Genomic DNA, 20,784 nt, shown 5'->3' on the forward strand with positions numbered 1-20,784 from the left:
GATTTGCACCAGGTGAACGGTCTACCCGACGGGAGGCCCTAGCCACACGGCATTTCATTTATTAATACTTTCTGCAAGCTCGTCAATATACAGCATGAGCAGAAAGGATTCCAACACACTTCCTTGCCTCACACTTTTACTTACCTTTACATCTGTCGATGATGCTCCATCTAAGGCAGCATGCTGCATCCTCCCTACCAAGATATCATATCTTCAGTCCAGTCATAGACTTGGCTTGATACACCATACACCCGTACTTTCGTTGGTAAGCGTAGATGTAGTACTGAGCTAGATGTTTTTTGGAAGTCAAAAAAGCCTGCAGCTGCCTGACTGGCTTTTTCACATGGCTTTCAGGGTCTCATGTGAGGAAAGCTCGCTCTCAGTTTCACATGGTCGATATTTTCGGAATCCACACTCTCTACCATGGAGGAAGTAATTCTGTTGGTGATACGTCGTTAGATTTGAGCTTAGAATGTCATACCTGGTGATGACATTAAATAAAGTGAGGCTTTTCATTTGCTGAAATATTCTTGACTACACGCAAAGACTTTAAATAGAGGCGTACGCAAAGAAGAAAGGCACTAAAATTAAGGAACTAAAATTAATTTATAATAGTGTCGATTAGATCGGCATAGAAATTGTGTAATAATAAAGAAGCTCTTTGTTCTGTGGAATTCGAATGAAAATATTTTATTTGTTAAGCAGTATGCAAGGACAAAGAATTCACTATTAGGTTTATCTTGCTCTGGAATGCACACAACGATCAGCGATTGATCATTGTAAGTCTGCACTAATTTAATAACTGTTAAAATACGTTCTACAGAGAGTTATTACGGTTTCATTTCAGGCAGTCCTTTCCCAAACAGGAAGTAGTAACTTCAGTGACTGCAGCAGCGCGGAAAGATCGTGCCAATAAAACTCATTGTTGGCCTCCATTACCGACCGTGACATTTCTTTTAATATTTCCACAGCTTCTCTCAGGCGCGAATGCCTGAGAGTTTATTCATGATTTATGTTTGATCGGCCTTACATGAATATGTTAGTAACTTTAAGGAATTTGCGGTATTTATCGTAATTTGTGAACTACCAACTCAATGATTCAAATGAGCCGCTTAACAGCGATCTATTACCATTTCAAAGATAATATTTTGAAGTAACAAAGATATATAATTTACGTTTCCTTACGAAGAGGCAACAATATTTCGCCACGCGACATCCACGAATAATAGTATCTTGTCGTAAGTTTATCAAAGATACCCTGAGATGTTTAACATTTCGGTAGATCACGTAAAAATTTTACGTGTAGCATTTTAAGGAGCCTCACGCGACGCATCCTTAGCATGGATGTGTGCCGTTACTTAAAACATAAGTTATTCTAATTAAACAATCCTAGTAGATGTCAGTATATTGTCGCCCTTTTGTAACTGGAATTCTGTCGTTTTCTGTAGTTTATATTTCACCAGAGTACTTTTCAGTAAAATTTTTCTCGCTTCAGGAAGATGCCATAAAAACCAATATATTCAGGAAACAGTACAATGCGTTCTAAGATACCAAGACAATCACATGTCAAAGATATTGGACGGTAGCTTTGTGGATCACTTCCTCCACACTTCCTGTAGACGAATGCGATCCTCTACTTTCCTCGAATTACTATCTGAGGGATCTACAGTATGTTATGGTTAAAAGAAGGGCTAAAATCAATTGAAAATGCCGTGTTGAATCTGACAGGGCCGTGGAGATTTGTTCAGTTTTAGCAATTTCAGGTTTTTCTCAACATCACTGACATATCCAAATCACTAATCTTTGCACTGGTGCGAGCATTAAACTGGAGCAACATTCCTGAAGTTTTTCCTTGTTAAGAGACATTCGAAAACGAGGTTTGCTATCTTGAATTGCAGTGTCTGCCAACGGCCTTGCATTGTTAAATGCATCAATTTTCGTCAGATCTCCGAAGTTAAGTAATGTCGATGGTGGCTAGTAGTGGGATGAGTAACCCACCTGGGTATGTCATGTGCTGTTGACTGCCTTCCCTTCGCTTTTATGGCAGACAGGAGAATGTTTGGCAGCGTGAAGTCGCTGGTCACCAGTCTTTGCGCCAAAGTCCTGGATGAAATCCGAGACATCTCCGCTGTGTGTCATTAGGTGAGGACACGTGACACTGTGGTGATGGTGATCCGTCCGTCGGAGGGACACGTCAACCCCCTTGGTGCTATTTGAGAGGAATAGGCCATTTGCTGGCACCAAGTTTCATCTTCTGCCTTCACTTAACGTTATCATTCAAGGCGAATATGACACCAAAGTGCCGGCCGAAGTAGCCGAGCGGTTCTAGGCGCTATAGTCTGTAACCGCGCGACCGCTACGGTCGCAGGTTCGAATCCTGCCTCGGGCATGGACGTGTGTGATGTACTTAGGTTAGTTAGGTTTAAGTAGTTCTAAGTTCTAGGGGACTGATCGCAGTTAAGTCCCATAGTGCTCAGAGCCATTTGAACCATTTTTTTTGACACCACACCAGAAGTAAATTGCATTGTTGTTTGTTGTTGTGGTCTTCAGTCCTGAGACTGGTTTGACGCAGCTCTCCATGCTACTCTATCCGGTGCAAGCTTCTTCATCTCCAAGTACCTACTATAACCTACATCCTTCTGAGTCTGCTTAGTGTACTCATCTCTAGGACTCCCTCTACGATTTTTACCCTCCACGCTGCCCTCCAATACGAAATTGGTAGTCCCTTGCTTCAGAACATGTCTTACCAATCGATCCCTTCTTTTGGTCAGGTTGTGCCACAAATTTCTCTTCTCCCCAATTATATTCAGTACATCCTCATTAGTTATGCGATCTATCCATCTAGTCTTCAGCATTGTTCCGTAACATCACATTTTGAAAATTTATATTCTCTTACTGTCTAAACTATTTATCGTCCATGTTTCACTTCCATAGATGGCTACACACCATACAAATACTTTCAGAAACGACTTCCTGACACTTAAATCTATACTCGATGTTAACAAATTTCTCTTCATCAGAAACGATTTCCTTGCCATTCCCAGTCTACATTTTATATCCTCTCTATTTCGACCGTCATCATTTATTTTGCTCCCCACATAGCGAAACACATTTACTACTTTAAGCGTCTCATTTCCTAATCTAATTCCCTCAACATCACCCGATTTAATTCGACTACATTCCATTATCCTCGTTTTGCTTTTGTTGATGTTCATCTTATATCCTCCTTTCAAGACACTGTCCATTCCGTTCAGCTGTTCTTCCAGGTCCTTTGCTGTCTCTAACAGAATTACAATGTCATCGGCGAACCTCAAAGTTTTTATTTCTTCTCCATGGATTTTAATTCCAACTCCGAATTTTTCTTCTGTTTCCTTTACTGCTTACTCAATATACAGATTGAATAACATAGGGGATAAGCTACAACCCTGTCTCACTCCTTTCCCAACCGCTGCTTCCCTTTCATGTCCCTCGACTCTTATAACTGCCATCTGGTTTCTGTACAAATTGTAAATAGCCTTTCGCTCCCTGTATTTTACCCCTGCCACTTTCAGAATTTGAAAGAGAGTATTCCAACCAACATTGTCAAAAGCTTTCTCTAAGTCTACAAATGCTAGAAATGTAGGTTTGCCTTTCCCTAAGCTATTTTCTAAGTTAAGTCGTAGGGTCAGTATTGCCTCATGTGTTCCAACATTACTACGGAATCCAAACTGATCTTCCCCGAGGTCGGCTTCTACCAGTTTTTCCATTCGTCTGTAAAGAATGCGCGTTAGTAATATGCAGCTGTGACTTATTAAACTGATAGTTCGATAATTTTCACATCTGTCAACACCTGCTTTCTTTGGGATTGGAATTATTATATTCTTCTTGAAGTCTGAGGGTATTTCTCCTGTCTCATATATCTTGCTTACCAGATGGTAGAGTTTTGTTAGGCCTGGCTCTTCCAAGGCTGTCAGTAGTTGTAATGGAATGTTGTCTACTCTCGGGGCCTTGTTTCGGCTGAGGTCTTTCAGTGTTCTGTCAAACTCTTCACGCTGTATCATACCTCCCGTTTCATCTTCATCTACATCCTCTTCCATTTCCATAATATTGTCCTCAAGTACATCGCCCTTGTATAAACCCTCTATATACTCCTTCCACCTTTCTGCTTTCCCTTCTTAGCTTAGAACTGGGTTTCCGTTTGAGCTCTTGATATTCATACAAGTCGTTCTCTTTTCTCGAAAGCTCACTTTAATTATGCATTAGAGTCTGCTAAATTTGCCTGATACATTTTCACACACACAGCTCAGAACACTTAGTGAAGGGTAGAAAGAAGCTTCCCATTTACGTGGCTGAACCTGCCCTTCCGGGTCTTCCAGCCAACTATGGCAAAGACATTACTTTTTAGGGTTCAGTACCTCAGTTGGTGAAAGCGGAACCCTTGTAGGCTCATTTTGTTGTCCATCCGTCTGCCTGTCTGTGGAACTAAGACCTCTTTTCCTCAGGAACAGGTACAGGTATAAATTGAAATTTATGTCACATTGTAAGGTCTGAGATGCCTTGGCGATGTAAAAACGTAAGCTCCTAAGTGAATTCAGTCAAAAGATACCGTCATTTTTCATACAAACTCACTCATCAAAAACTATTGGGTACATAGGGGATACAGAATCATGAAATTTTGCAAGAAATATGATTTCACAGTACAAGTAAACAAAAAATCGAGAAGTTATTAACTTTTTAATTATGTCAGGTAAAAGACTATTATTTTTACCTTGCATACTTACATTGCATTCCTTATCCGTCAAAATTGCAGGAACTACTGCAGTGATTTTGATCTAGCTTAGTGCAAAAGTTAGAGTGATTCATGAGGTAGGTTCATGCGTGTGTTTCAAATGTTTCATATACGAAGACGGTATTAGTTCTTTCGGACATGTCCGAAAGAACAGACACCATCTTCGTATTATATATATATAGTTAAGGCTCACCAGCCATTTGATCATCTTCTTCTTCTGTGCGGATGCACAAACAGTACCCTAATTCTTACGGGAATCGGCAACGCGCCACGAGTAATGAGTATAATGGACGAGGGCACTACGAATGTACTGCGGGACAATACGTTGAGAATGTGAGTCTCGCGGGAGGCGTGCCAGAGATAAATCTCTGCAGTCGCACCGCCGGCACGGTAACTCAGCGTGTTCGGTCAGAGTGTTAGCTGCCCTCTATAATAAAAAAACTGAGTTAATGGATTAACGACGAACTGAAATGGGTGTCTTTCGACGTCCGCCCAGAGCAGATACGACGAACAAAATGAGATTTTTAAAAAAAAAAAAAAAAGAAAAAAAATATGGATAGAGCGTCTGCCATGTAAGCAGGAAATCCCGGGTTCGAGACCCGGTCGGGGCACACATTTTCATCTGTCCCCGTTGACATATGTCAACGTCTGTAAGCAGCTAAGGATTGTCATTTCATAGTAATTTCAAATATTTCATGTTAACTGGCTGAGCTGCGATGAGGTGAAATTGGTTGCCGCTTTGCATACGATGCCGTTGCCATCTAGTGGTAAAAGGCGTAAGGACGGCCGACTACGGCGCCACGCTGGTGCTAACATCGCTGGTCCTTTACGAGCTTCTCATTCCAGGTACATACATTTCCTGACGGTCTATGCCTGTGACACAAACAGCATTTGTAATATTTCAGAGCAAAATAAGACAGGAAATTGATGCAGGATTGCAGTCCCTTTGTTTGGGAGGAGGTTCCATTACCCCGTAAAATATCCACTGAAGCATTCCATAGAACATTTCGACATTTGCGTAACAATAATACGCCTATGGCCGGCTGTACCGCTTTCTTCCCTGGGCACTTCCGTCAAATCTTATCAGTAATAGCCACAGCGACAAGAGCAGACGAAGTCAACGCATCTACAATTACCACTCAGCCCGTCATGTTAATATGACTCCAAAATTAATAAGATAAATAAAGGTATAATAGTGAAGGTGAAATTTTATAAGAAATTTAAACTCAGAATTAAAACATTCTCGAGCGTGAAACTTCCTGGCAGATGAAAACAGTGTGCCGGACCGAGACTCGAACTCGGGACCTTTGCCTTTCGCGGGCGAGTGCTCTACCTGTAAAGTTGTGAGGACGGGTCGTGAGTCGTGTTTGGGTGCTCAGATGATAGAGCACTTGCCCGCAAAAGGCAAAGGTCCCGAGTTCGAGTGTCGGTCCGGCACACAGTTTTAATCTGCCAGGAAGTTTCATAACAGCGAACACTCCGCTGCAGCGTGAAAATCTCATTCTGGATTCTCGAGCGTCTTTGAATTCCCAGTACCATTATTTTGCCAGTATCGATATCGATAACGGGCAGAAATCATCGAGATTCTCGCCTCATGGGGCAGATGAACTATCTATATACATAATTAAGTTTGTACGAATCTTCAGAGGGCGAGTCCTAGTCGCAGTTGTCTGGTTTTCTCAGTTGTAGTTCCTGTCTCATCCATGAGTGCATGTACGCTAACTGTAGTACTGTGTATTACGTTAAAGTTTTCCACTTTCTCAGCGATCTTGTCTCTGCGCCGGTTACTGCAGTACCGCAAAGTCAGCCAGCGTCTTCTGTGTAGATGCTACGCATCGGGCGTCGCTAACTCGTTGTTCTCGCTCTGTGCAGGCCGTGCGCCCCCTGGACGAGTAGACGCGGACGCCGACACGGAGCCGATGGGCGTGCTGGCAGAGGACAGCAGCCCGGCGCGCGCTGACCCGGACGGGCAGTCCGCGGCGCACCGCCAGCCGGAGGCGGCGGCGGGGGCGGCAGCGGGGGCGGAATCCGCGGGCGAGCGCGCCGCCGCACAGCCCGAGTCGCCGCCCCCGCAGCCCCGGACGCCCACCGCTACGACGCCGGCCTCAGAGAGCCCTGCCCCGGCCGTCGACCACGACGGGGGCGGTAGCGGAGGCGGCGGCGGGGGCGGAGGCTGCAGCGACGTGGAGATGGACGAGCTGGCGCCCAAGCGCAAGCAGCGCCGCTACCGCACCACCTTCACGTCGTTCCAGCTGGAGGAGCTGGAGAAGGCGTTCTCCAGGACACACTACCCCGACGTCTTCACGAGGTAAGCGTCCCAGCAGTTCCGTAGCAGCTTCTCACTGTCCGTTGCCTTGTCTCCCACTCACAGCCCATGTACACTGAGGTGATAAAAGTAATGGGATATCTCCTAATATCGTGCCGGACTCCTACTGCCAAGAGTTCTGCAGCAACTCGACGTGACATGGACTCAACACATCGTTGGAAGTCCCCTGCAGAAGTACTGAGCCACGCTGCCTCTACAGACGTCCGTAATTATGAAAGTGTTGCTGGTACTGGATTTTGTGCACGAACTGACCTGTCGATTATGTACCATAAATGTTCGGTGGAATTCGTGTCGGGTGATCCTGTCCAGAATGTTTTTCAGACCAGTCACGAACAATTGTGGTCCAGTGACTTGGAACATTGTCATCCATTAAAATCCTATGTTGTTTTGGCACCAGGAAAACATCAATGGCTGCAAATGTTCATCAAATAACTGAACACAACCAGAGCACCTTGTCCATTCCACGTAAACACATCTTACACCATTGTTGTTGTTGTTGTTGTGGTCTTCAGTCCTGAGACTGGTTTGATGCAGCTCTCCATGCTACTCTATCCTGTGCAAGCTTCTTCATCTCCCAGTACCTACTGCAACCTACATCCTTCTGAATTTGCTTAGTGTATTGATCTCTTGGTCTCCCTCTACGATTTTTACCCTCCACACTGCCCTCCAATGCTAAATTTGTGATCCCTTGATGCCTCAAAACATGTCCTACCAACCGATCCCTTCTTCTAGTCAAGTTGTGCCACAAACTTCTCTTCTCCACAATCCTATTCAATACCTCCTCATTAGTTACGTGATCTACCCACCTTATCTTCAGCATTCTTCTGTAGCACCACATTTCGAAAGCTTCTATTCTCTTCTTGTCCAAACTGGTTATCGTCCACGTTTCACTTCCATACATGGCTATACTCCATACAAATACTTTCAGAAACGACTTCCTGACACTTAAATCTATACTCGATGTTAACAAATTTCTCTTCTTCAGAAACGATTTCCTTGCCATTGCCAGTCTACATTTTATATCCTCTCTACTTCGACCATCATCAGTTATTTTACTCCCTAAATAGCAAAACTCCTTTACTAGTTTAAGTGTCTCATTTCCTAATCTAATCCCCTCAGCATCACCCGATTTAATTTGACTACATTCCATTATCCTCGTTTTGCTTTTGTTGATGTTCATCTTATATCCTCCTTTCAAGACACTGTCCATTCCGTTCAACTGCTCTTCCAAGTCCTTTGCTGTCTCTGACAGAATCACAATGTCATCGGCGAACCTCAAAGTTTTTACTTCTTCTCCATGAATTTTAATACCTACTCCGAATTTTTCTTTTGTTTCCTTTACTGCTTGCTCAATATACAGATTGAATAACATCGGGGAGAGGCTACAACCCTGTCTCACTCCTTTCCCAACCACTGCTTCCCTTTCATACCCCTCGACTCTTATAACTGCCATCTGGTTTCTGTACAAATTGTAAATAGCCTTTCGCTCCCTGTATTTTACCCCTGCCACCTTCAGAATTTGAAAGAGAGTATTCCAGTTAACGTTGTCAAAAGCTTTCTCTAAGTCTACAAATGCTAGAAACGTACGTTTGTCTTTTCTTAATCTTTCTTCTAAGATAAGTCGTAAGGTTAGTATTGCCTCACGTGTTCCAACATTTCTACGGAATCCAAACTGATCTTCCCCGAGGTCGGCTTCTACTAGCTTTTCCATTCGTCTGTAAAGAATTCGTGTTAGTATTTTGCAGCTGTGGCTTATTAAACTGATTGTTCGGTAATTCTCACATCTGTCAACACCTGATTTCTTTGGGATTGGAATTATTATATTCTTCTTGAAGTCTGTGGGTATTTCGCCTGTCTCATACATCTTGCTCACCAGATGGTAGAGTTTTGTCATGACTGGGTCTCCCAAGGTCATCAGTAGTTCTAATGGAATGTTGTCTACTCCCGGGGCCTTGTTTCGACTCAGGTCTTTCAGTGCTCTGTCAAACTCTTCGCGCAGTTTCTTATCTCCCATTTCATCTTCATCTACATCCTCTTCCATTTCCATAATATTGTCCTCAAGTACATCGCCCTTGTATAAACCCTCTATATACTCCTTCCACCTTTCTGCCTTCCCTTCTTTGCTTAGAACTGGGTTGCCATCTGAGCTCTTGATATTCATACAAGTGGTTCTCTTCTCTCGAAAGGTCTCTTTAATTTTCCTGTAGGCAGTATCTATCTTACCCCTAGTGAGACAAGTCTCTACATCCTTACATATGTCCTCTAGCCATCCCTGCTTAGCCATTTTGCACTTTCTGTCGATATCATGTTTGAGACGTTTGTATTCCCTTTTGCCTGCTTCATTGACTGCATTTTTATGTTTTCTCCTTTCATCAATTAAATTCAATATTTCTTCTGTTACCCAAGGATTTGTATTAGCCCTCGTCTTTTTATCTATTTGATCCTCTGCTGCCTTCACTACTTCATCCCTCAGAGCTACCCATTCTTCTTCTACTGTATTTCTTTCCCCCATTGCTGTCAATTGTTCCCTTATGCTCTCCCTGAAACTCTCTACAACCTTTTGTTCGTTCAGTTTATCCAGGTCCCATCTCCTTAAATTCCCACCTTTTTGCAGTTTCTTCAGTTTCAATCTGCAGTTCATAACCAATAGATTGTGGTCAGAATCCACATCTGCCCCTGGAAATGTCTTACAATTTAAAACCTGGTTCCTAAATCTCTGTCTTACCATTATATAATCTATCTGATACCTATTAGTATCTCCAGGATTCTTCCAGGTATACAACCTTCTTTTATGATTCTTGAACCAAGTGTTAGCTATGATTAAGTTATGCTCTGTGCAAAGTTCTACAAGGCGGCTTCCTCTTTCATTTCTTTCCCCCCATCCATATTCACCTACCATGTTTCCTTCTCTCCCTTTTCCTACTGACGAATTCCAGTCACCCATGACTATTAAATTTTCATCTCCCTTCACTACCTGAATAATTTCTTTTATCTCGTCATACATTTCATCAATTTCTTCATCATCTGCAGAGCTAGTTGGCATATAAACTTGTACTACTGTAGTAGGCATGGGCTTTGTGTCTATCTTGGGCACAATAATGTGTTCACTATGCTCTTTGTAGTAGCTAACCCGCACTCCTATTTTTTTATTCATTATTAAACCTACTCCTGCATTACCCCTATTTGATTTTGTATTTATAGCCCTGTAATCACCTGACCAAAAGTCTTGTTCCTCCTGCCACCGAACTTCACTAATTCCCACTATATCTAACTTTAACCTATCCATTTCCCTTTTTAAATTTTTTAACCTACCTGCCCGATTAAGGGATCTGACATACCACGCTCCGATCCGTAGAATGCCAGTTTTCTTTCTCCTGATAACGACGTCCTCTTGAGTATTCCCCGCCCGGAGAGCCGAATGGGGGACTATTTTACCTCCGGAATATTTTACCCAAGAGGATGCCATCATCATTTAATCATACAGTAAAGCTGCATGTCCTCGGGAAAAATTACGGCTGTAGTTTCCCCTTGCTTTCAGCCGTTTGTAGTACCAGCACAGCAAGGCCGTTTTCGTTAATGTTACAAGGCCAGATCAGTCAATCATCCAGACTGTTGCCCCTGCAACTACTGAAAAGGCTGCTGCCCCTCTTCAGGAACCACATGTTTGTCTGGCCTCTCAACAGATACCTCTCCGTTGTGGTTGCACCTACGGTACGGCCATCTGTATCGCTGAGGCACGCAAGCCTCCCCACCAACGGCAAGGTCCATGGTTCATGGGGGAAGCTTACACCATTATGGATTCAAAACCAGCCTACGCAGTGCTTTCTTGACAACTTTGGCCCATGGCTTCGCAGGGTCTGCACCACATTCGAACGCTCTTACCATTTGAAGTCGGGACTCAACTGATCAGGCCACAGTTTTCCAGCTCTCTAGGATCCAACCGACATGGTCATGAGCCCAGGAGAGGTAGTGCTGGCGATGTCGCGGTGTTAGCAAAGGCACTCGCGTCGTTCGTCTGCTGCCATAGCCCATTAACGCCAAGTTTCACCACGATGTTCTAACGGATACGTTCATCGTACGTCTGATATTGATTTCTGCGGTTATTTCACGCAGTATTGCTTGTCTACTAGCACTGACAACTCTACGTAAACGCTCTGCTTTTCGTCGTTAAGTGAAGCCCGTCGGCTACTGCGTTGTCCATCATAAGAGGTAATGCCTGAAATTCGGTATTCGCGGCACACTCTTGACACTATACATCCCGGAATACTGAAATTCCAAACGATTTCCGAAAGGGAATGTCCCATGCGTCTTGCCCCAACTACCATTCCGCGCTCAAAATCTGTTACTTCCCGTTGCGCGGTCATTTGCACGTAGGAATTCGTTTCACATGAATCACCACTGTGCAAATGACACTTTTATACCTTGTGTATGCTATACTAGCGCCGACCTATGACTTCCGTCGCTTCAGTGTAGCACTACCGTCTTATAAATAAATACAGCGCTTTCCAAGTGAAAAGGAGACTTCCGGACTTGCCCTCTGCGAGTTTCTTCATACTTACAGGATTTGAATGCCAATGCCTGGGCGCCATTTTCCTAAGCGCAATTTTCTCGAGAAAACCGCCTTTGAAGGTTAGAAGAGTTCCACTTTTAGTAAATTGGGCGGGGTGGGGCGTGGCGCGTTCGCGATGCGCCTGACCCCTTCCCCTCGCCCTTCGATTCGCGTCTGATACCGTATGCCTCTCCTGTGACTTATCACGTGCATTTGGTGTTTTCGCAGCTGTTAATAAACTACGACTTTATAAAGGGCTCATCACGTGCAGCACGTGACAGCCAATGTCAATGGAGACTGTCCATTTGTTTCTCCTCACAGTGTTCTCTGTCACGTCTCATGTCAGAAAATGTTTCTTTGCCACACCTGTCTTTTTCGTATTGCATTGTCTCATGTGCCACCCTGCTCCACACTATCTGCTATATAGAGTAGTAGCTGGGGTACCTGGCTTCCTCAGGGAGTTGACATGAGATTGCGTTGTAGCTGGAATAAAAGGATAAACCTTAAAGTACAAGAGGTAAAAAATTGTTACTGAAAACATATTCTAACTACTTACGATACTTGTTAAAGAATAAAGGGTAAAAAAATTATTGGAAACATATCATAACTATTTACAATACTTCTTTATAAACAACATTTTTCATTTTGTTATCAGGGGTATATACGTACAATTTTTTCGAATTTCTTACTCGAAAGGAAGCTAAGTATAGTAGACCGTGAGAGAAGCAGGAGTCTTTGTGCTTGATGCCGCAATATTTTAAAATTTGTCCTTGCTCTTTGTTAATTGTGAAACTGTAGGCTAATTTGATTGCAAATTGTAATCTTTTAAACTGTAGTGGAATTCAGTAGAGATCAATGATGAGCTGGTGATAAAAAGCGTGTGACCTTTGTACATTCCAATCATAAGTTCGGCTTCGACGATGTTATTCGACAGCTGTTTGACGTTCATCCTTGTTCCATTAAGATAGCTGCAGTGAGTTTAGATTTCTGAGGAGTATGATCGGACTTCCAATTTTAAGTCGAAGGCAGTGTAATGGTATTCCTGGTACTTGCAACTGGTCCCAGCGGAGGTTCGAGTCCTCCCTCGGGCGTGGGTGTGTGTGTGTTTGTCCTTAGGATAATTTAGGTTCAGTATTGTGTAAGCTTAGGGACTGATGACCTTAGCAGTTAAGTCCCAAAGATTTCTCACACATTTGAACATTGATACTTGCAAACAGTTTAGAAATTCTGTAGGAAACTTCACACTTTCTTCAACGTTTACCATAGTGTCAATCTATTTGTATATTCTCTCCTCAATGGTAATTTTCTTTTGAATATTAAATTTGATGTCGTCGACAATTTTATATTTAGTTTGCAAAATTGCTCTTTAAAATAGCGACTACGGATTGGTATATTTGTGAAAAATGTTTCGATAACTTTGGTCGATGAGTTCGTTTACAGCCGTGGCTATGTTGCTTTGTGGTTCAAATGGCTCTAAGCACTGTGGGACTTAACATCCGAGGTCATGAGTCCCATAGAACTACTTAAACCTAAGTAACGTAAGGACATCACACACATCCACGCCAGAGGCAGGATTCAAACCTGCGACCGTAGCAGCCGCGCGGTTCCGGACTGAAGCGCCTAGAACCGCTCGGCCACAGCGGCCGGCGGCTATGTTGCGGAAATCACTGTTGAGTTTAATGAGACAGGTCGTCTGGTAAGTAGGAAATGTGCCTTCGCCTATTTGTAAAAGGTGTTCAGCCAAATATACTGTTGTTTCGTCTTTCGACAGTTCAGCTTACACATTTTTTGTTAATTGCAGTATTTGTATGTGCACCCAGAGATGTTTTCTTTCTTTTTTTTTTTTAAAAAAAAAAAGCGCGCTTTCGTCTCGTCTTATAGTGTTGACGTGTGGATAACTCGAAGTGTTCGTCGAAAATCTCGTGAGAGTTCCTCCCATCACTTCAGAGTTTCCTCTCTACTCTTTTAATGTTCTCAACAAGGTTTCGAGTGATTTTTCATGTGCGACAGTGCATTCGTCCAAGAAGATAATTTTAGCTTACTTTAGAAGTTCATCCCCTCCATACGCTCTTGAAATTTACCTACCAGGAATTGTTGTTCCTCTATATTCAACGGCAGTTGTAGGGCGGAATGGGCAGTTCGTCCTCCTTCCACAAGTGTGGCTGCAAAGCTGGATGATGCCAGTGCAAGAGCGATGTGTTGTTTAGCACGTATTTGCGCCAGCAATAAAGTTATTAGAAACGTTTTCCCAGCGACGCCTGGTGCGCCCAAGTAAATAATTCCGTCAGCGTCTTTTCCGATACGGTCCATAATAAAGTGGTAAATTTCCTTTTAATTATCATTAAGGAGTGGTTTGTTGTGAGCAATGCATTGGAGTAGCTCCTTTATGTTGTAGCTTTTTTCTTTTGTAATTTCGAATTTTAGCCCACTGATAGAATCTTTTCGTGGTATTTGCATCGGAAGTTGTACTAATGTTTGGTTGTTTACTGCTAAACATTTATCTACTAGTCGAATGAATTTTCCATTTAAGATATTGAATCTGATGGTCAGTTCAGGATGAGCTTGTCGGATATGGTACAGAGTGTCATCACTCATACTCTCTTTGAAAGAGTCCCATAGCTGTTTTTGATTCGATGGGTTACATGTTGTTAGAATTATGGTGCATAGGTCTCTCATTCGTTCAGGTGAGGCTGTGAGTGACGCCTGTTGCAGTGTTAATTCCCACTGCTTGTCATTTCTGTTGCTCCTGGGTGACATTTTCATGGCCGGCTTGAGTTCGCAGTCTTTCATTAGAAGACTGTGTCGCAGCTCTCGATTCTTCAACCGTTCATTTCCTTGTTTTTCGGTTTCTCTGCTTCTCACGGTGATCATTCTTGTTCACTGGGAACGTGAACGTGTTTGGTGCTCTTCGTCTGTTCCGTTTTTTTTTTTCGCGGTTATTTTTGTTTTCGGCGTTTTGCTTCAGAACTGGCAAGATTGCCTCCTTTTTTACGCGTGGGCGTTGTTTAAAACGTAAATCAAATCAATATTTTATTAACAAATACACTATGTACACTTTACACACTTTTCACACTTTATTTTCGATTTATGTTCAGTCATTTTATCACTCTGACTACTCATACTTCATTCACTACACTACTTTTTCGGTTCCTCCCTTTGTCACTAATATGAAAAAGACGTGCGAACCCCCACGAGGGATATTGCTTTATATACCCCTACCAATGGGTAGCTCCAACGTCGCGAATTACAGAACATACCAAAAAAGCTTCGAATGGTCCATAATGTGCCAGAACATTCCACAACATTTGAAAGTGTTCTGGAATGTCCCACAATGATCTGCAATGTTTCGGGACGTTTCCGAACATTCTAGAATCTTCACCAATGTTCCAGACTATTTCCAAATATTCCAGAACATGATGAACCACTGTGGAACATTCCAGAACGTTTTGGAATGTTGTGGAATGCTCTCGAATCTTCTGGAATGTTCTCGAATACTCTCGAATGTGCTCGAATGCTCTAGAAATTTCTAGAGGGCGAAACTTCCCAGCCCTTATATCTTCAAAACAAAGCCCTGCAGGTAAAAACGGGAATCTTCTCATGGATGGGGGATAAAGGGCTACCACACCATATAACTCTCTTGATCGTACCGAGACTCGTTCAACAGTTTTAGCAGCACTCACATTGTGCACTTACTTTTATAATGTATAATAATCTCAGAGCCTTTGCGTCAAATGTCTAGGGGTAATAGATGACGTGATGGAGAACGACTGTTATTCGAGACAAAATGTTGATTGACGCTTCTTGATGACGCTAGGAGTCGTTCGAGACTCGATATGCACCTGACAGGCATCAGGGTGTAGACATTCGGCGGCGTTCGTATGCAATGTGTATTGCCTAACATCCAGTGATCTGTTCCACATGAAAGGCTGCATTTGGGGCCAGTTAAAGTTCCCTTCGCGCTATGAAAGATCTTTCTCCGCTTGGAGACATTCATTTTGACGGTTTTAATGTTGAAAAGCAGACTATCAATTTACTCATCGCTGCGCTGCATTGGGTACAGTATCATTTATGATTTGCTGTCTTTGTGATATGTACTGTCAAAACGAATGTCGAACTTGACTGATTTGGGACCGGTGTGTCGAATAGACAAGGGGCGCTGAACTCTTTGTCTTCCTTGAGGCGTGGCGCCGCCCGCTCTTTCCACTGGAGCGCGGGTCAGCGTATACTTGATGCCGTTTTGCGGCGCTGCGTTGGTTGGTGTGCAGTCGTTGCTTTAGGACGGCACAAAAATCATTCCTTTCAAAAAACTGATATATATTACCACATTGTTATTTGCGCATTTTTTATTTCATTCAGCCGATGTGGGATTTCATTTCACTCACAGTTTATGCCGTCATCATCATTCTCAAAACCGTACTAAGAAAAGATGAACAGTACTTCAAGTTTTTGAGAGATACTGGAGGAAGCAGCATGCTAGTGCAAACTTGAACGACTCTTGAGTTTCTTGACTTTTATGACGTTCTGCTCTGCATCAAGTCAGAGGAGGTATGTTCGCATTCACTCTGGCTGTCAGGAGTCGAAAAATCACATGGCATACTTACGCATCTGTAAGTATTCATGGCATTAAAACCCCTGCTTAAGTCAACTTCTGGCTGTTATTACATCTGCAGACTTACGCTTTTAATCTGGGAAGTTAATTTAAAACGCGTTATTCAACCACTACCAACTTTCCTAGCTGTAGTACGCGAATATTGTTTTGTAGTCACATAATGTAACAGTTATAAGCCGACAAGAACATGCTAAGTGTTTAAGGCAACTCAGATCTTTTCGACAGGAGCAAATTTCAGTCTCCGTATGTTTGCGCCCTTGCAGGTGTTTCATAGTTTCACTAAATCACTTCAGAAGATTACTATAATCGTTCGCAGCTCGTGGTCGTGCGGTAGCGTTCTCGCTTCCCGCGCCCGGGTTCCCGGGTTCGATTCCCGGCGGGGTCAGGCATTTTCTCTGCCTCGTGATGACTGGGTGTTGTGTGATGTCCTTAGGTTAGTTAGGTTTAGTAGTTCTAAGTTCTAGGGGACGGATGACCTTAGATGTTAAGTCCCATAGTGCTCAGAGCCATTTGAAACATTTTTGATTACTGTAATCATTTTTCAGTCGTGCAGACTTCTTTTTTAATTCTAGTCCATCTGAGATAAGGGTTCACCTTTAACAACACTGACATCGACAAGACCTTCTTTCGTTAAGCCAAGTGTCAGGGCTTGTTGCAATGCAACACAAAAATGGTTCAAATGGCTCTGAGCACTATGGGACTTAACTTCTGAGGTCATCAGTCCCCTATAACTTACAACTACTTAAACCTAAGTAACCTAGGGACATCACAAACATCCATGCCCGAGGCAGGATTCGAACCTGCGACCGTAGCGGTCGCGCGGTTCCAGACTGTACCGCCTAGAACCGCTCGGCCACCCTGGCCGGCAATGCAACACAGAAAGAGTGTGGAATTTAATGTAATTATATGGCAAAAATACAGAGACTCTGAAATGATCTATGTGAGGCTTAATTTAATGAAAAACTTATTAATTACTAACTGCTAAAATTTGCAAACAATGTGTTCTCTGGACGAGCGATAAACGAAAATTAGATAATGTTGTTCATTACGTACAGAAGACCTTTTGGATTACAGGGTCATTCACGCGGGGTGACAATTATTGAAATACATGAAATGAAAACGTCCTATCGTCTGAACGGTTTTCGTTAGGGCTTTCAAAGTGCACCGTTGGCCGCGCGGCATGATGGGAGTTAGTATGCACATTTACGAGTTGCTTTAGCGACGAATCCCACTTTCATTTTGATTGGTCCGTCAATAAGCAAAATTGGCTCACGTAGGGGACTGAGAACCCGCATTTGACGCTCGAGATGCCTATCCACCTCCAGCGCGTGACGGTGTGGTGTGCAGTGTCCAGTCACGGAATAATCGGAGTGTTATTCCTTGACGGCACAGGGACTACCGAACGGTACCTGAAGGTTTCAGAACAAGATTTCTTCCCTATTATCCAAAGTGACTCTGATTTCGAGAAGATGTGGTTCATGCCAGACGTAGCTCACCGCATCGAAGCAGGAAAGTGTTAGATGTCCTGGAGCAGCACTTTGAGGGACCGCATTCTGGCTGTGGGGTACACAGAGGGCATCGATTGGCCACCGTATTCTCCGGATTTGAATACATGCGACGCCTTTTTGTGGGGCTATGTTAATGACGAGGTGTACAGCAATAACCCCAAAACCATTGTTGAGCTGGAAACAGCCATTCAGGTCATCGACAGCATCCACTTTCCGATTGTTCAGAGGGTTATGCAGAATTTCGCTATGCGTCTGCGCCGCGTCAGTGGTAACGTCGGTTTCCGTCAGATCAGCGAAGTTAAGCGCTGTCGGGCTGATGGATGACCATCCGGTCTGCCGAGTGCTGTTGGCAAGCAACGTGCACTCAGCTCTTATGAGGCACAAATAAGGAGCTACTTGATTGAGAAGTAGCGGCTCCGGTCTCGGTAACTGACATACGGCCGGGAGAGCGGTGTGCTGACCACATGCCCCGTCTCATCCGCATCCAGTGACGCCAGTGGTTTGAGGATGACACGGCGGCCTGTCGGTACCGTTAGGCCTTCACGATCTGTTCGGGCGGAGTTTAGTTTTTAGTCTTCGCCACATCATCGCCAATCATGGCATCCATATCGAACGTCAATAACCTAAATCCAAATATCTGTAGTGACGTTTACATGTAGAATAAAGTGTGTGCACGCCGTAGTTTGTAATTAATCTACGTTTTTTTCATATACACTCCTGGAAATTGAAATAAGAACACCGTGAATTCATTGTCCCAGGAAGGGGAAACTTTATTGACACATTCCTGGGGTCAGATACATCACATGATCACACTGACAGAACCACAGGCACATAGACACAGGCAACAGAGCATGCACAATGTCGGCACTAGTACAGTGTATATCCACCTTTCGCAGCAATGCAGGCTGCTATTCTCCCATGGAGACGATCGTAGAGATGCTGGATGTAGTCCTGTGGAACGGCTTGCCATGCCATTTCCACCTGGCGCCTCAGTTGGACCAGCGTTCGTGCTGGACGTGCAGACCGCGTGAGACGACGCTTCATCCAGTCCCAAACATGCTCAATGGGGGAAAGATCCGGAGATCTTGCTGGCCAGGGTAGTTGACTTACACCTTCTAGAGCACGTTGGGTGGCACGGGATACATGCGGACGTGCATTGTCCTGTTGGAACAGCAAGTTCCCTTGCCGGTCTAGGAATGGTAGAACGATGGGTTCGATGACGGTTTGGATGTACCGTGCACTATTCAGTGTCCCCTCGACGATCACCAGTGGTGTACGGCCAGTGTAGGAGATCGCTCCCCACACCATGATGCCGGGTGTTGGCCCTGTGTGCCTCGGTCGTATGCAGTCCTGATTGTGGCGCTCACCTGCACGGCGCCAAACACGCATACGACCATCATTGGCACCAAGGCAGAAGCGACTCTCATCGCTGAAGACGACACGTCTCCATTCGTCCCTCCATTCACGCCTGTCGCGACACCACTGGAGGCGGGCTGCACGATGTTGGGGCGTGAGCGGAAGACGGCCTAACGGTGTGCGGGACCGTAGCCCAGCTTCATGGAGACGGTTGCGAATGGTCCTCGCCGATACCCCAGGAGCAACAGTGTCCCTAATTTGCTGGGAAGTGGCGGTGCGGTCCCCTACGGCACTGCGTAGGATCCTACGGTCTTGGCGTGCATCCGTGCGTCGCTGCGGTCCGGTCCCAGGTCGACGGGCACTGGCGACAACATCGATGTACTGTGGAGACCTCACGCCCCACGTGTTGAGCAATTCGGCGGTACGTCCACCCGGCCTCCCGCATGCCCACTATACGCCCTCGCTCAAAGTCCGTCAACTGCACATACGGTTCACGTCCACGCTGTCGCGGCATGCTACCAGTGTTAAAGACTGCGATGGAGCTCCGTACGCCGCGGCAAACTGGCTGACACTGACGGCGGCGGTGCACAAATGCTGCGCAGCTGGCGCCATTCGACGGCCAACACCGCGGTTCCTGGTGTGTCCGCTGTGCCGTGCGTGTGATCATTGCTTGTACAGCCCTCTCGCAGTGTCCGGAGCAAGTATGGTGGGTCTGACACACCGGTGTCAATGTGTTCTTTTTTCCATTTCCAGGAGTGTAGTTCAATAACCGTCACCCTGTAAGTACCTCTGCAATAAAGTTTCAAACTGGCGTCTGCAAGTTATGTACCTTACAAGCAGTCTCATCTATAAATTTCTCACTGTGGAGAAATAAACAGTAGAGAATATTTATAATATTCGGTTGAAGAAACTGCAGTCGATAGGAGTACAGTTGGTCGCTGGTCACAGAAAGTGAGGCCTCCAGGAGGCGGTTCGGCGGAGCTGCACGATTTCCAGCGAGCGTGGAAACCATCCACGGTCGCCACACCTGGCGTTGTACAACGTGCTGATCTTCACATTCGCGAAGATCAACGCCTTATGACCCAGCAGTTGGCACTGCTGCTAACAATCAGCGCGGGAAGTGTGGTTGCAAGACTGATGGAACGCAAATCTCACGAACAAAATAACTGTTCAGAGTTATTGCGACATTATGATATGTAAAGAAACTTGAGTCCACCATTTTAGCCCGAAACAAAAATACAGTCGACAGAGTGGTATCACCTTCACGCTCCAGAGAGGACAAATTTTAAAGCAATTGCTTCCGCTGGTAATATCACGATGACTAGTTTTGGGACTATGAGTGTGTGGGTCTCATTCACATGACTGCGAGAGACAGTACGATTAACCCGGAGGCTTCGTGATCGCGTTAACCAAAGAAGCTTTGGCGCCGTAACGACCCAAGGGATGTTCTGACTTACACAACAACGCTCGGTCTCACATAATTCTACGGACTCCTGGACACATCACAAAACAGGATTAGGCATTGTTACCCCAAATCCCTTCACGTTCTTGAGCCATTAAAAGAAGTGGAAAACATTCTGAGACAGTGAAGATGTGATCTGTGAAGTGAAGAAATGGCTTCGTGACCAGAACTAGAACTGGTACTGAGAGGACGTACTCACCACCTCC

The 20,784-nt window shown here is 44.5% G+C and overlaps 1 protein-coding gene across 1 annotated transcript in view; it reads left to right on the forward strand.

Annotated features, from left to right (window-relative positions):
* The window catches only part of LOC126235565 (homeobox protein aristaless-like), a 1,033,344-nt gene that overhangs the window by 732,354 nt on the left and 280,206 nt on the right, over positions 1–20,784 (forward strand). Inside the window, exon 3 of the mRNA XM_049944283.1 lies at positions 6,641–7,076. Coding sequence (XP_049800240.1) covers positions 6,641–7,076 — 436 coding nt within the window. The remainder of the gene's footprint in view (positions 1–6,640; positions 7,077–20,784) is intronic.

Source organism: Schistocerca nitens, chromosome 2 (assembly GCF_023898315.1).
Source record: "Schistocerca nitens isolate TAMUIC-IGC-003100 chromosome 2, iqSchNite1.1, whole genome shotgun sequence".
NCBI classification, from domain to species: Eukaryota; Metazoa; Arthropoda; class Insecta; order Orthoptera; family Acrididae; genus Schistocerca; species Schistocerca nitens.